General features: G+C 37.2%; 1 protein-coding gene across 1 annotated transcript in view; it reads left to right on the top strand.

Annotated features, from left to right (window-relative positions):
- The window catches only part of Tudor-SN (Staphylococcal nuclease domain-containing protein 1), a 128671-nt gene that overhangs the window by 18369 nt on the left and 92881 nt on the right, over positions 1-17421 (top strand). The window contains exons 2-3 of the mRNA XM_083126543.1: positions 1284-1402; positions 6886-7025. Of these exons, the coding sequence (XP_082982669.1) occupies positions 1284-1402; positions 6886-7025 (259 nt within the window). The remainder of the gene's footprint in view (positions 1-1283; positions 1403-6885; positions 7026-17421) is intronic.

Raw genomic sequence — 17421 nt, 5'->3', positions numbered from 1 at the left:
CGAAACGAAGTTGTACGTAATTTGTTTATACGTAATTTTCAAGAAATACATTTCATTTGTACGTTCCGAAGCTTCAACAATCGCGGCATGACAAAGAAGGCAAAAAGAGGCGGCATGAAATCAAAGGAGAACGATTTGCCACAGTGTTGTTCATAACACAAGACGCATTTTCTTTTGTTGGTAATTGTGATACGATACAACATAAGTAAAAAGATGCCGGTAGCTGATGCTTGCAATGTACCATAATAAAAACACAACAAAGGTTCTTTCAGTGAAGGTTTTCGGTTGCTGTGTAGAGCAGGAAGATAAAATGTTTCATGCTTGCCAGAATGCCCGAGCTTGCCAACAGCTGACTAGCCTGTCCGTGTGTTTGTACGAACGTGGCAACGTAGAAAACCCCCAGCCACATGGCAGCCAACGAGGAGACTGAATTTGGTCACGTTCTGCCGTTCTGCGTTCTGATTGCACGCCGCTTCTTATCGCGTCCGTACAATAGGTCAATAACTCGTCCCCCTTCCGTTTTCGAAGTGATCCTCGATCAACTAAGTCGTTGTCCAACGGATTAAAATCCTGACTTGGAGGGACTTGGGAGTACATACAAGTGAAAACCACATATGTCTCCCTATTTCTATCAAATTTTCTCGCTTGCGCACGTTTGTTGATTGCATTGCTAAGAGACTTCAAGCTGTTTGAGGTAACCAAGGGGAGAATTTAGATTTTATCCTTTCTGGCTATCCATAATTTATAAGTAATATATTAAGATTATTCTTTAATTTTTATCAATCCGTTTAACTTATATATAACTGTTTGCGTGGATTATCCGGTCGTCTTTTTCCATCAGAGCATCCGTGATTACGACATGAGATTGACCAGGTTGCTCATCATCCTTCACAGATTCCTGTCACTCTGCTGCACTTCGCGAACTCCCAACTCCTTCTGCCACTAAAAAAATGACACTACCAGTTGCTCTTCTTTGCTGGCAAACATTCTTCTGCTGCAGGTGAAGCACTGACTGACTGCCTGTGTGCCTACTCAGATGATACTGCTGCCCGACCGCCTACAAATATCACGTGCTCATGTGTGACTAGGGAGAGTCCATTATGTAGTAGGGGTTTCCTTCCTTACCTCCCGCTCTACCTCTACACAGGGGTGTCGCAACACACATACATAAATATAACCCAATAAATCCACTGTTCTGTTTTCATTTGATCCGCCCTAATACATAATTTCGTATTGTGCAGAGCATGTCGAATAAGTAGTTATTTATTCTTTTTCTTCCATAGGTCCTTTCAGGGGACTCTGTTGTCATCAGGGAGCAACCAAAGGGGGGTCCACCACCTGAACGAACCGTCAGCTTGTCAAATATTATTGCTCCCAAGCTAGGAAGACGTGCTACAGCAACGTAAGTAGTCATTAATTTCTGTAGTTTTTGTGAGGAATGCAAGGTTCTCTGTGAAACTTTTTTTTATGAATAAGATTAAAAACCTATTTTGAACTGTCATATTGGGATTGTAACTTTATTTAATTTTTCAACTTACTAGAACCTAAGTTTGTGATGTCGTCATTCCATCCTAGAGTATTACAATTTTTCCATTTGTGAAAAAATAAGGTTGCTATGCGACTGGAAAACCAGGAATTGTCAGGGAAATTTCAGGTAATTTTGCAGATTGTCTGGAATTTACATGCATTTTGGAGTCTGCAAGAGGACCAGTTACAAAATGAACAAGTGGTTCACTTCCACTTCCAAATTCGGTACTTGTGATTCCACTTCCCCCAAATGATTCAGTTCAGAAACTTGGTTTTCTAGTCTGTTATGTACAAAATTATGGTTCCTTTGTATTTTGATTCTACATTTATTCACTCTCGGATCTAGGTTCTTGGATTCGTTATGACCATCTGTTCATTTTGTGACTTGTTCTTGTGAACCTGTTCCAAGACCCGAATTTGGAGAGGCGTGAGATTTTTCCTTTGAGAACAAGCTAATCAAGACGAAACCTGCCGTACCAGCCATCCTCAGGATTTCTTGCAGATAAAATGTTGCTTCAACTTTGTGTGTAGTGAGAATTTCCTTTCTTCAAGAACACACCCGTTTGGATCCCATTCTATTTTGATACATGACGCGGAGCAGGTTGGTTTTTGGACAGTTCATTGGTTTGGATCTGCAATAACTGTATACTCCTTGAACGAAAGAGAATGTAATATTTTTTACCTCGAAGAGCAGAATTTCACATAACTGGCTGTGGTTGACGTCACACTGGACGGGTGCAGAGTAAAAGCAATAGCACTCACTACTTCGTTCCCCCCATAGAGGAAACTTGTTCTGTGAATTTGAGTCCTTCCTTTGTGAACCATTCAGAAGCAACCTGATCAACTAGTTCATTTGCTTGTAAATATTTTGTTCGCATATCTTCCAGATTGTTCCTTACGTTGCACTAAATAAAACAGGTAGGTAATACATTTAATTATAATTTTTATACTAGCATTTAGATAGAATATTAAAGTGAAAGTTGTAGTCCAATTTTAGTGATGGATAACTTAAGTAGGTTGGCAATATGATCATAATTATCAGAAAGAGGAAGAAGTTATTGTCTATGATTTCATAGATGTTGGTCTTATTGTCATTCACATTTTAGTTAAAGAAAATAAATAATGTTGGAAAGATGAGAACGCTAGTAAAATTTTTCGCACTCAATGTTAACTTGACTTACGTGTTGATTTTGCTAAGTACATGAATAGTGCAGATATAATATACCGGGTGAGTTTTTTAGCTTGACAGAACAAAATATCTCAAAGTATGCATCTGATCAAAAAAAAAAAAGTTCTGAATGAAATTTGTTCGTCACGAAGGGGCTCATCCAATGATGCCAAACTCCACCCCCACCCCACCTCCTGGGGGTGGGGCGAGGGACAACTGTAAAATCTCAAATGGGAACCCCCATTTTTTATTGCAGATTCGGATTCTCCAGACAAAAATACGTAGGTTTTGTCTTAAACTTTTTTGTGGATTTGTGATGGATGGCGCTGTAATTGCAAAAATGAAATATTGGGGAAATGGTAAAAAATGCACTTTTAATCGTGACGTGAGGCATGTTGAATTTTTATAAGAAACTGCATTTAGCATAACCCAGGAACAATGATGTGGACGTAGCAGTATTTTGTTCCCATCGGGGTGCTTTTTTAAGGTGACTCCCCTCTTCTCTCACCATTGGGGTTCTTGTTTTAGGTGAGTCCCCTTGCCTCTCACCATCGGGGTGCTTGTTTTTAATAATCATTTTACAATAAGTTCTCGAAAATGTCACCACCCACTTCGATACACTGATTTATCTGCACTTGGAATGACTGGACACAGCTGAGAAGCGTGCCCGGTGTAATCTTTTGACATGCATTGGTGATTCGCTGAATCATGTTCTCACATGTTGTTGGCAGTTCATTATAAACATCACTCTTCACGTAACCCCACAAACAAAAGTCAGGTGAAGTAAGATCTGGTGATCTTGCAGGCCAAGACACTGGACCATCTCTTCTGATCCACCGACGGTTGTATACGCGATCTAATACTTCCTGTGCTGCAATGGAATAATGTGTTGGACAACCGTCATGTTGAAACCACATTGTTTGTCGCACATTTAAGGGAAGGTCTGCAAGCAATACTGGAAGTTCGTTCTGCAAGAAGTTTCGATATTTCTCACCATTCAAGTTCCCATCGGAATATGTACCAATAAGTTTATCGCCAATTATTCCACACCAAACATTTACATTCCAAGGGCGCTGATGTTTAACTTGGCATAACCATTGCAGGTTTTCGAACTCCAATAATGCATGTTGTGTCGATTAATTGTACTGTGGTTTGTAAAAGTGGACTCGTCAGAGAACAAAACTCGAGTAAAGAAATTGGGGTCTCCTTGTATTTGCTGAAGCGCCCATTGACAGAATGTCACTCGGTTCTGAAAATCATCGCCATGAAGTTCTTGATGCAACGAAACATGAAACTGATCATATTTTCTACGGTTCAGTATTTGGCACACAGTAGTCTGTAAAATTCCCGAATCAAGACTGACTTATCGAGTACTAACATGGGGGTTATGAGCCACTGCAGCTAATACCGCAATTTCATTATTTTCTCCAGCAATTGTTCTTCGGCAATTCCTTTTTTTTTGGTTGTACAGTTCCCTCGGGGGGAGAACTGTTAAACAACTCTGCGAAAAGAAGCGTGTGATCGCATCCGTTCTGGAGAACTTTGAGCATAAAGAATCACAGCATCATTGATATTTCTGCCACTTTCTCCATAAATGTACACCATTTCAATTTTCTCTCGCACCGTTATAGCCTGCATTATTACCACTAATGGAGTCAAGGAAGAAAAACACTACTTATGCCCTCTTCTTCAGGCTTCGTGGCAGATTATGCCGTGTCTGTTTGACTAGGAAACAAGGTCAAATGATCTTTAGGAGAAAACATGTGGTCTTGAAACATGCTCGAGAATCTGTTCAAAACGTTGTTAACCACTTATAAAACTGTAAACCGTTGAAGATTTCAAAGCTACGTAAAAACCTTTGACCATGTGAAAATAAATAATCTCGTTTCCGCAGAATGGATCGTCGAGTAGTCTTCACAGCTAATGTTGTGCTGCTGATGCACTGCTGATGGCTAGTACTGGCCCCGCCCACTTGCTTCCTCCCTCCCCCCTTTTCCTCGCTACTCCTGCATTATTACATCATCCCTCCTCCACTTTGGAACTCCTCTATCATCATGAACGCTCGTGTCATTTCTTTCGTTACATTAAAGCCTATTTGTTTTTATCTTCTTCCATTTTTTTTAACATCTTTACCCATCTTTCCTCTACACTCCCTTTCTTCAACATTTTACAGTTTTATAATTGGTTAACCTATTTTTTAACAGATTGCCGAGCATGTTTCAGGATCGCATGTTTTATCTTACAAACCACTACACCTTGTTTCCTGGTCAAACAGACACAACATAATCTGCCACGAAGCCTGACGAAGAGGACAGTGTATTTCTCGAGAATTGCGCAAAATCTTACTTTTTGCGATTACAGCGCCAGCTATCACAAATCCAAAAAAAAAAACAGTTTCAGACACAACCTTTATATTTTTGTCTGGAGAATCCGAATGTGCAATAAAAAATGGGGGTTCCCATTTGAGATTGTACAGTTGACCCTCACCCCATCCCCAGGAGGTAAGGTGGGGGTTGGAGTTTGGCATCATTGGATGAGCCCTTAGAGACGAACAAATTTCATTCAGAAGTTTATTTTGATCAGATGCGTACTTTTCGAGATATTTAGTTGTGTCAAGCTAAAAAAAACTCACCTGGTATATAGTGTTGTAGAAAAGGCTGTTTATGTTTGGAGAAATTTTTGTTGTATGTAGGAATTGCATAGTAAATCCGCTAGAAAGTGGAAATTTTTGCATTGTTTATGAAGATTGTGCATCATATGAACGTCTGTTGTAGCTTTTACATCAGAGATGTGTTACACCCGAGAAATTAGTGATTTTATGTTTATATTATCAGTTATGACATCGACACCATTCTTCGAATATGCACTTGTTTTGTGCATTTAGAACTAATTTATTTTTTAAAAAAAACTGGTGTGAAATAAGACGAAATAAACATATGCTGGTCACATGTCGTTGCTAAATGTTTTGCTTATTTGTGGTTTCCGCTTCTAGAAATAAATTTCAAGGTATGCATGTGATTTTGTTGCAATGTTTCCTTGTATGTGCGATGGATTTATTTGACAAGGTATTTGATGGTTTGGTAATTTGCACATTATTATGGGTGTTGGTTTGCATGCTGATACTAATCTGACGTATTGTTAGGTTAGGAATGTTGGTTTGATGCTGCTAGTAATTTTATGTTATTCTCGAATTTTTGCATCTAGAATGAAATTATACTGAAAAATAGTGAAAATGGGTTGGGGTGTAAGAAATTGGAGGAGCCGTTAACCTACTGAACCCCCTCTAGAATTATGTTGAATTTTTTTTTAATCAGCAGGTTTTGATGTTTTATGTAATATTAAATTGGTTTCAGCAGGTGGAAAATGACTACCATGCTAAAGGTCCCGGGTTCGATCCCCGGCCGGTTCAAATCTGGGAACTTTTCTAACTATGGAAGCGGCCCCGGCGCCCACCCAGTGTCGAATAACATGGGTACCTGGGGGAAACCCTGGGGGGTAAAGGTGGTCAGGAGCGTGATGCTGATCACATCACCCCCACTCACGACCGGATCAAGAAAGTGTGGGGCGTTACCCCCACACCCCGTATATGCCTTCATGGCGTGGTGCTAAGCACAGGGGAGCACTTTACTTTTTTTTTTTTTTTTACCTTTTTTTAGGTGGAAAATGCAAATAATAGATATATTTGATCCCTATGTATGGCCTGCGTATATAATTGTTTAGGGTGTATGGTTAGTCACCGGCCCCATTCCAGTTCTGAATTCCCAAAATATGTACCATTTTCAATGAATTAAAAAAATATTCCCTTCCCTTCCATTCCATAGGTTTCCTTTAAAATGGCAATAAAAACATCATTAAATTGAAAAACTACTTTCAACAGCAAAAATCATGATTATAAACATGTCTGGAAAAATTTCATTTTTGGACTGGAAATGTCAGGGAATTTCATAATAAAAAAATCATAGCTACCCTGAAAGAATTAAAAAAATAAAATAAAATCTTTCTCAGTAAAATTAATCTACTTTTGTTATTCCTCGAGGTAATGAATTTACCAATTTTATGAACATGTTACCTCAGCCAAATACCATTGTCTGGTTCTGTTTTAAGCTTGATGTTAGTAATTTCTTTAAGATATATATTGTTTACTGAATACCTGTAATTTGAGATAGTCACCTGTGTAATGAATTTTGCAGTTTAGAGGAGACCAAGGATGAACCATATGCTTGGGAAGCTCGAGAATTTCTCCGGAAAAAGCTCATTGGGCAAGAAGTTGTATACACTGTGGAGAGACCAAACACTACTCGTGATTATGGTACCATATTCTTTGGGAAAAGTAAGTAGATGGTTTTTAATGTCTGTATAGATAAAATCAATATTTCTATAAACAATGTTGTCACTTGCTGCTTGAAATTGAAGCAGCTCCATTTTTCTGCATCTTACATTGTGTGCTTTCTTTCATAGCCATCTCTCGGCTGGTTGTGCTTTCTAGGCTCCTTTATACTTGGACCAGTAGGCTGCATAGCAACAAAATAATTATAATTAAGTTACTCACGTTTTCTGCGAAGCTGTTTAACATTATTTTCTATTAATTTCGGTAGCCACTTCCACCATCCTCGTTGGAATGAGGTGGAACAAGGATGGGAGCTGTGGCTACTGAAATTAATAGAAAATAATGTAAACAGCTTCGTGGAAAATGTGAGTACCTTCATTATCTATACCGCATCTCTCATTCCCATAGTATGAAAATAATTATGGCAATTCTAGCCAAAGCAACATTGCATAACTGCCAGATATCTTGAAATACAATGTACACTCATGTTCAAATAAAGTGACATATTTGAGGTTGGATAGCTGAAGTATGTACCACTGTATCTGAACAGGGTGTACATAAGAATATTAAAAAATACCTGTTGTGATCACAAAATACAGGTTTTGTTTCCTTGGTGCACAATAAATGGAAACTTTGAATTTTGCATAATTTCCAGAATAGTTAAACTTGTGAAAGTGAGTGTCATTTTTGAGGACTCCATAAAAGATCAAAATGCTGGGAAAGTATCGGTAAAAAGATCCAACCAATACTTTCTTGTGCCAAAGTGGCACAAAAGTGATGCTATGTAAAAATACAAATACAGGCCAGTTCTGTTTTCTGCTCGTAATATTTCTGCATCCTCTTGTGCACACAATCTTATTTCACACACACATGCAAATGTTCCTAACAACTGCAAATCTCTAATGTAATTACTTCTGTAAGCTTGTTTTCATAACCAAATAACTATAATTAAGGGTTTGTGTGATTTAACCCTAGAAAGCACAAGGTTTTATAATACATAATTAGTGTAACTAGGGTTCGTTGGGCCCCCATAAGATACTATTCGCGATTAAAATTACCACCTGAGCGCTAGTGTCGCTTCCAATATGGCCGCTCTAAGTAGGATAAATCTTTGTTTACATTCAGCAGTAGTACAAAATAACAGCGTGTTGTCATGACTGGTATGGTAGAAAACGTTTAAATTACGCATTATTTTTAAATATTGCGAATGCGATGTGAATTCCAGGTACTCTAACAAACGTGAAGCTGTACTGAAAACGAAGCATTTAATTATGATAGGCAAAAATAACACTGAAAATGCAGACGAAACTATGTATATGCACTGGTTGTCCAAAGCAGTGCTGTATCATCTGCACGTCACGTTGTAACTGGGGTTCTCGGAAATTATTTGAAAATAAAGGAATTGAAATTGACCTGTACTTGAAAAGCTGGGACAGGAGAAAATTGCAAACATATCGTTGCAGTTCTTTCTCGAAAGAGAAAGGCTGGTTTAATAATAATAGTCACGATTTCATGACCAGGCTATACTCACTGAAAAAGGACATCGTACTGAATGACACAGCAACATTAGCATGTCCATTTCTTTTTCTGGTTACATTCGACATTAATTCATTCTCAAACTATTTTCATCTTCTTTCTTAATCGACTTGCACCTGTTCCAAATTTCACACATACGTAATACCGGTAATACATGGACCCATTGATTTTTTCGAAGAAAAAAAAGGTTTATTTATAAAGTACAATTTAAAACTTTACTTTCATGGTAATATATATTTATCTCTCGAAAAATAAAGTAAGCAGACTCGTGCATTCTTCGTAATTTCCTTGCCGAATTACAGTGTTATATCCCCCACACCAATCTTCTGTCAATTACGTTTTCCCTGATTTATTAACAAATTTCATTTTGTTGATTCCACGGGGTGGAAACACTTGACAACTTTTAATTTGTTCTGACCCATAAAACGATTTAGAGCAAAAAAAAAAAAAAAACCTGAACAGTAGACCTTACTCTCTCGCATATTCCCCATGCTTTAAACGACTTCAACACAACGTATCCTACTTAGAGTACTTCCTGGAAATCCCACCAGATTGCATATCGGTTAATTTTAATCGCGAATAGCATTTTTTCAATTAAGGGGAGGAGATAGTTATGCACCAATTGTGCATTTATTTCAATATCGCCCGAATGGACAATGCTACTAAAAAAAACCCTGGGTGTATCCAAGAGTATGAATTTCTCTCCATGTTTCAAGTGGAAGGTTTTTTTTATGTTGATTATTAAGCTGGACAACATGTTTGAAAAATATGATGAATAAGAATTTTCGGAATCACATGTATTCCTTAGGGGGAATCAACTTCCAACATGAAGTTACGGCTAATCAAATGGAAGTTTCAACTTTTCCGCTGTTGAAATTCATCTTTGGACTGCCCTCTTCCCGTTGACATCTCTTTCTATTCCATCAGAAGTTTTATATTACCAAGAGAACGAATCAAATCATACTTCCATATGATCAATGCTTTTCTCCTTGCCTCCTGGCAGTGTTGCCAAACCTGACTCGCATAGAAGAACTAAATTTCACCTTAAATGGAGTTAAAACTGACTTTCATGGAGCTAGATTTACGAAGGCTGGATAAAGTGCCTTCTAGGGTAATGTTAGTTGTCAAAGGGGTGGTGACAATTTATTCTTAAGTTTTCAACATCTAGATCTGGCGGCATCACCCATCTCAATAATCCACCGATGGTGGTATGAAATAGAAAGTAGAAAATTTTCTGATAACAATATTATATCTGAACAATATCACGTCACATGCAAAATATATAATTATGACAAAAGTTGGGCTATGTGGGCCAGAACCAGTGATGGCATCATAGTGGGGCACGGGGGTGAGCATCCCACTTCACAGCCGAACGAGTTCACGAAAGAGCCAGATCTGGCTCCAAGAGAGCTAAGTTGGCACACCACCACAGAAGACTCGTGGAAACTGTATTGTTATCACTGATTACTTTTTACATTTCATGCACACTTTTTTCTAGAACGAATGTTCTGAACAAACGTGTCCTTTGCAAGTGTCAGATGTTTGTCTCTGTTTCCTACTTCTATTGTGTGTACAAAGGAAGCATCTTTTCTTTTGATGTGGTTCTTATGATGTTGACGTGGACTCCCAGCTTGTTATTGGTAGTGTTGTTTGAATAGCCTTCACGGTGGAATGATGCAGTCCAAGGTGCGATCTTCTTATGTGATCTTCTTCTAAGGATTCGGTAAGATCTACCAAAAACAGTCTTCTTCTTTTCTGCTTCTTTTCCTCCCACTCTGGATATAGATTTATCCAAATAACATAAGATGCCACTCCACAAACATCGATGAGATTCATAAAAAAGCTGCTGGCCAGCATTTTGTTTTGCGTTTGCATGAATAGGTATGTACCATTTGATCTAGTGTGTTCACACCACCCTTGGTTTCATTGTACAAAATCACGTCGGGCTTCTTAGATACCTCAATTATGATATCAGGTGTATGGTGCATGCTGCTTAGGAGAATCACAGCCTTTCCTGGCGCTGGGACGTAGAATAGAAGTGTAACATCTTTAGTGAATCCAAAGTGTGAAGATTCCACTTCTCTACTGTTATTGGTCTTGAATTCAGAAAGTATAAAAATTTTGTTTTTTCTTACTGTACCAACTAGTGTGAGACCATTGTGGAGAAGTTGCTGCCCAAGTTGTAAAGTAGTAAAATAATAATCACAAGTTATGCTCCTCTTTGTGGGGTTGTAAGGTTCAGAAAGATGTAAGAGTGACTGTTTCCCCTAAATTTGAAGATTTACTTTTACCTTATTTTCTCAAATATGGTAACCCTTTCAATGGGTAAAATGTTTTAGAGTCTACAATCCAAAATATTTTAATTCCATATTTGTCTGGTTTAGAAGGTATATATTGCCGAAATGGACAGTGCCCCCTGAATGGTACTAGTTGCAAGCAAATCCTTGAACCTATTCGGACTCATTGTAGCACAGAAAATGGGCTGTCCATATTTCGGATTCCACAGTGCTGCAACGCTGAGGTGGTTGCACTTCATATGCCCTGCAGTCATCAACAAACCTATGAATGCTTTCACTTCAATGGCGTCACATGGTTTCCACAAATTAGGTTTGCCTTTCAATCTATAAACTCTTTCTGCTTCCTCATTTGTATATTTCGTAATATCATCAACAACATCTTGTGATAAAAATAGTTCAAAACTAATGAATTTTCAAGGGGGAGAAACCACTTTTGATAATGGGGATTTTATTATGTTTGAAGATCTCACTTTCGAAACTGGTGGTGGATTCTTGCTCCACTCAAACTTATTTTTTCCAACGTAAACATCACCACTGTCTGCTGAAAATATTTCTTCTCCATTACTTTCACAGTCACTTTCACTGGAAAAGTCACCTCGTTCGGATTCAACGCTCACATGATCATCTTCACTTGTTACATCATCTTGCGGATTATAATCACTTTCGTCACTTTCAGGAAAATCTCCAATGGCATCTTCCTCATCATCTACTTCTAAACATTGGCGTGTATCCTCCTCCTTCAGTTTCGACATTTACCAGTAGTATCGATACTAGAAGAAAAAAAAACAACCTTTTTCATTAGGTTACATAACAGGAATGCCACCAATACTACTAATACTACTACTACTATAACTGCTACTTCTGCATACTACAACAACTAAAAATAATAGTAATAACAATGGAAATTATGATAGTATTAAAAAAACTCAAACAACATTAATTCAAAAACGTAACACAACAAAGATAATTACAGTGGTCCATCAGACCCTCGTTATGCCTTTGCGTCTCTAAACACGACTTGTAGCAATAACTAAATGAAAATCACCAGAAACGATCTGAGATTTTTCCCGAATGTTCATTTCCCTATTCGAGGAATACAAGAAGCCTTGCCGATAAACATAAACTATTATGAATTGTATCTGGTATGTAATAATGAAAGGGGTCCATTGTACCCCTCTTGTGCTTTCTAGGGCATGTGAACTGACTTACATGATGGCATAGTGGTAATATATATATATATATATATATATATATATATTTTTTTTTAAGGGAGCGTAGGTTCTCCTGAAACATCACACACAAGAACTGTGTTTTTATGCTTGTTATAACCATAGACTACAAGAGTAATAATGGTAATGTCGTTGTCTTGTAATCAAGGAATCTGTCCTGTGGATGGATGTTTATTGTGTCCATTCATCATTGTCATCATATCAATCATCCTCATCTTCACAATTATCCAAATGTGGCAGAAATGCGAAGTAAACAATACCAACGAATGAATTAATCAAGAGATCCTGGATTCAATACCCAGCACACACGCACGCACGCACAGTGGTTCGGATCCCATTCTAAACTGTAGGTCCAGTCATCATTAGCTTGTGTGTGTATAAGGTAGGGTGACCAGACGTCCTCTTTTATCCGGACATGCCCTCCTTTTTAGGTGTCTGTCCGGCGTCCGGGTGGATTTCTGAGAAATCGGTAAATGTCCTCCTTTTTGGGAAGAGTATAGAATCGACGGTAGGAAATATGCTGCATAGAGAATGCTTCCACACATAAGGATCATCATATCACTTGGAGCGCGTTAAGTATTCAAGCAATGCTCACCTAGCATCTGGGAGCTGAACAAGATCACTTTCCCGACTGAGTCATCAGTAGGTAGGGGTGTGCGGGACAATTTTTTTTTTTTTAGTAGAGTCGGGATCTGGACTGGAAATTTTTCAAATCCCGACATTCAAGACGAGAGAAACTCGCAATTTCCCGGAAATTTTCGGGACGTCAAATGTTCGAAATTTCCCGAACCTCTGGAAATCTCGAATTCTACACGTCTTTTTCACCTCAAGTGGTTGTTTTTGCATTTCTGGAATAAAAACTAACATTTTCCGAGAACTTCCAGACACTTACAATGCAGAAAACTTCGAGATTAACGACTTTTTAAAGTGACAATTCGGTATTTTCAGAGTGCTCGGGATCGCGAAAAGTCGGAAACTTCAAAATGGTAATTTTTGAAAGTGGTTAATTCTTGATGTTTTTTGCATTGTAAGTGTCTTGACACTTCTCACAAATTGTTAGCTTTTGTTTAAGAAATTTCAGAAAGAAAGCTTAAGGGAAAATGACGTGTAAAATTCGTGATTTCTCCAGCATCGGGAATTTTTTAACATTTCCCGGCCCGAAAATATCCCGGCTTGGTCGGAAAATTGCAAATTTTTCCCGTCCCGAAGTTCGGGATTAAAAAAAAAATCCCGTCCCAACCAAAAAATGTTCTGTCCCACACACCCCTAGTCATTAGTACGTATTATTCCAACTCGTTGCTTCGCAATCTGATATGACAATAAAAATAATACATTGTCATAACTACATTTGAAAATGGTTAGGCTAAGTCCAAAGTTTCACATTTGTGCAATATTTATAATAATTTAGTCATATGATTACTCAAAATTTATTCATATAATGCAATTAAATGTCTGAAATTATTATTTAAACTAATTTTATTAAATATGATGTTTAAAAAGCCAATTTGTATATAATGACAAAATTATCAAATTGTGCAATATGTTGAATTCATATTCATAACAGTTATTTTTGACTGACAAAATAAAAAACAAATATTTTAAATCATATGTGTTATTTCAGACAAGAAAGATATGATACATTCAAATTTATAATTAAATTTATTGAAATTATGTACATTTGCATTGGCATCAAGGTTTATATACAAAGGTCAACTCTTTAAAATTGTTCAATGTATAATATGATGTCATACTTGGTATTTTGTATCAACATTCAAAAAATGGTAATTGTAATCATTAGATAAGTATATTGTGATATACATAGTAAAATAGCTGTAACAGAGCAAATATGTACATTTACTACACAAACATTCAAACTGTTAAGCACTTATGGACAAAAATATAAAACAAAAAAAACAATTGAAGATAACTCATACTAAAAAATCTGGCGTGAACTAGTTGCTCTAATACTAGTTGTCTGGGACTTTAAAAGGGATCTCAGGATGGAAAAAAGATAAGTACAGATTTAGCAATATGGAATGGTGTTATATTTGTACAATAATTGTTGCTTTTAAAGCATTAAACTGGACAATGTTATAATAACTTGGATGTAGTTATATAGAAGCCTTTTATGACTCGAATGAACTTTGAATATGATATAATCTTATAAAGATTCGAAAGTTGTGGAATGACACTGATATGTATAATAGATGCCATTTTGAATTGGATGCAGTGAATAAGTATCTGTTTTCATCTTCCTTAACGGGCAGGCTTGTAAATGTTACAGTTCCTCAAATGAGTGCTTGGAGGAAGGTCGCATAGAGTGACACTTATATGTTCTACATTTGGAGGTGATTTGATCAGATGATGAATTTACAAAACTGAAGCTCAGAATTGTAGATACAAAGACTTGCTTCATCCTGGAAGGAGATAACAAAGATATATTTTTTTTATGTATAGCATTGATATCTTATAAATGTTCTTGTAAACAAAGGCATAATTTGATGCTATTGTAATTTTTGTTGTTTCTAGTTGTTTTTTTTTCATTTTTATCAATATAATAATTATAAAGTTATCAGTATATGTAAATTTAAATTTCCTTTTCAACATAGCACCATAGCTACCTATTGTGCCGATACTGAGTTTGAATTATACTGACAAGGTCGTTATATATTTAAGATTATGAGACGTCAGGTGATTAGTTGAAAAGGTTCAAGCTTATAATAATCTTTGTATTGTTTTGCTTCTTGTTCTGGTTTCTGAGGTTAGGTGTTTTTACCTTTAAATATGTCAGATCCAAAGGGTGATTTCTGCTTGGCAGATGTTATGGCTGCTCTCAATGCTATCAAAGATGGCCAAACAGAGCTCAAAGCTAATCAGGAGGATCTCAAAGCTAATCAGGAGGATCTCAAAGCTAATCAGGAAAAGACTGATGCTCAATTGATAGAGCTGAAAGCTAGCCAGATGGTGCTTAAATCTGGGCTGACAACTCTTCAGCAAACTTCTGATGTTCAATTAAAAGAAATTAGAATTGATCTTGCTCAATATAAGAAGGAGTGTTTAATAAGAACAGAGAAAGTGGAATCTCATATAAAAGCATTATCCATGAAAGTGGATACTGATATTTCTGCAGTATCCTGTGTTGTGGAACAAAAGATGGAAAATTTGGGTAAGCAGGTTGGTGCTGTACAAGAAGCACATGCAGATTTGGCAGAGCGACTGCATGTTGACATGAGACACATGCAAAAGGAATGGTGTGAAACTAAACAGCATTTAGCAAATACTTTGTCCTCTCTTTCAAGTTTACCTAAACCTTCAGTGTGTGATGGTGCTTCTTCTCCACAAATTCAACCTAACCAAGTGATGAATTCTGATCAATTTCAGTACAAAGTGCTTCATAATGAAGAGGATGGCTCAGCAGGGAAGATGCCAAATGAACTTATTCACACCATGCACGGACTTGTGGCAAGTGATTGCAAATTAGAGAATAGTGATCACTCTCAGGACCAGTTTCTGCAGGAAAAAATAATGGGTGTAAAGCTAGAAGTTTTAACATTGGTTAAAGAAGTGTTGTCACCCATTAGTCAGTGTAGGTTAGAATCAGCTGGCAGAAGAACTCTTACAAAGAGAAAACGTGCAAAAGTTCCCACAGTAGTGAATAGTTCTGATAGTTGTGTTGATGAGGATGTAGTGCGCAGGCATGTATCTAAGGTATGTGATAAAGCCACTAATACTGAAACAGAGTCATCTGGCTCAGAAGAAAAGTTATTTGATTCTACCAATGACCGTAGAGTTACACCATCTGGTCATCGCCAAGATTATGTAAAAGGTGATTCTTGTTTGCATCATAATAAGTACATAAATAAGAGTGATGTAAATGGTCCTTCTCAAAGTGCAACTTTTGCGACTAGTACTCAATATGACAACTCTTTAGCGCACCGACAATCTTTCATAAAGCCACAAGAATTGTGCAAGTTTCCGCAGTTTGATGGAATCTCGATGGACAGTATGCCATCGGAATTTTTGGAGAAAGTTGAGGAAATGATGGATATTTACAATATCAAGGAAAAGGATTACATGCAATATATACCTAAGTTACTCAAAGACTGTGCAAAAAGTTGGTACACTCAGAATAAATCTTCCTTCAATACTTACCATGATTTTAAAAAGGCCTTTCTGTCTCACTATGAGAATTCTAGGTGGAAGAGTGTCACATTGACTAGGGTACTGAATACTCAATTTTCTAGAGCTGCTCATGGTAACTTACAGAAATTTGTAAACAAGAATTATAAATTGCTCAAATCCATCCAGCCTCATGCGGAGGAAGCACACTTGATTGCACAAGTGGCTACGCTTTTGCCATTTAAGATCAGAGAGCACTTTGTGGTAAATAATGTTGAGACATTGCAAAGAGCATTGCAAGCCATAGAGAATTTTGAATCGCTTAGAGACATCCCACTTAGGATGAGCAATTCAGAATATGGTGTGAAAAATCGAAACTTTAAAGCTAAAGTAGCTCAAGTGGCTGTGGAACAAGCATCTAGTGCAGATAAAGAGAATACATACTCTCGCAAATCAAATTACGCAAGAACTAATTTTCATAGGAACTATGACAAAACAAACCTTGGAGTTAAGAGCTACAATTGCGGAACAGATAAGATTCCCACAGTAGCTAATGGTGTTGTTTCCCAAGCGGAAAACTGACGAGGACTCATGTTGGGGGAGGTAACATGGGTGCTAATAATGTATTAAAGCCTCCAAATAAGAATAGATTTGCCTATAATAGAAACACAATGGAAACAGACATTCTAACTCCTATACTTGACAATAATCAATTAGTAGGAGATAGCATGATGCTTAGACTTTCACAAAATATCTTAGGTGAACCTGTGAAGGTGGAAAAGGATGGTACACGGCACATTGGATTATGTGTTTCAGGTCAAACAATAGATCAGCTAAGACAAAGAATGGAATCTTATAATAAGTTATCAGACCAGGTAATGTTAATGATTGGCACGAATGATCTACTGAAACGGAGAAATGATGATGATATCAAACAAAGCTTTAACAGACTGATACAGGTCATGAAAAATAAAACAAGGAATATAATTGTACTTACCTTACCACCAATTCCGAAAGTTATGCATTCTAGAGGGGATCCAGAATGGGTCAGATGGCAAAGGTACAATTCTCACCTGTTATCTCTTCAAGATGAGGATAAGGTCAAAGTGCTAAATATTGCTCCTCTTTTCTTTGATGATGATGATGACAAGATAAATGAAACTCTGTATGAACAGTACATTGGTCCTCGTATACAAAATCGTCTGGATATGATTCATT

The sequence above is a fragment of the Lepisma saccharinum genome, chromosome 8 (genome assembly GCF_977018435.1).
Source record: "Lepisma saccharinum chromosome 8, izLepSacc3.1, whole genome shotgun sequence".
Lineage (NCBI taxonomy): Eukaryota > Metazoa > Arthropoda > Insecta > Zygentoma > Lepismatidae > Lepisma > Lepisma saccharinum.
Note: the sequence above shows the minus strand (reverse complement) of the source record. Positions and strands in the feature narration are given on the sequence as shown.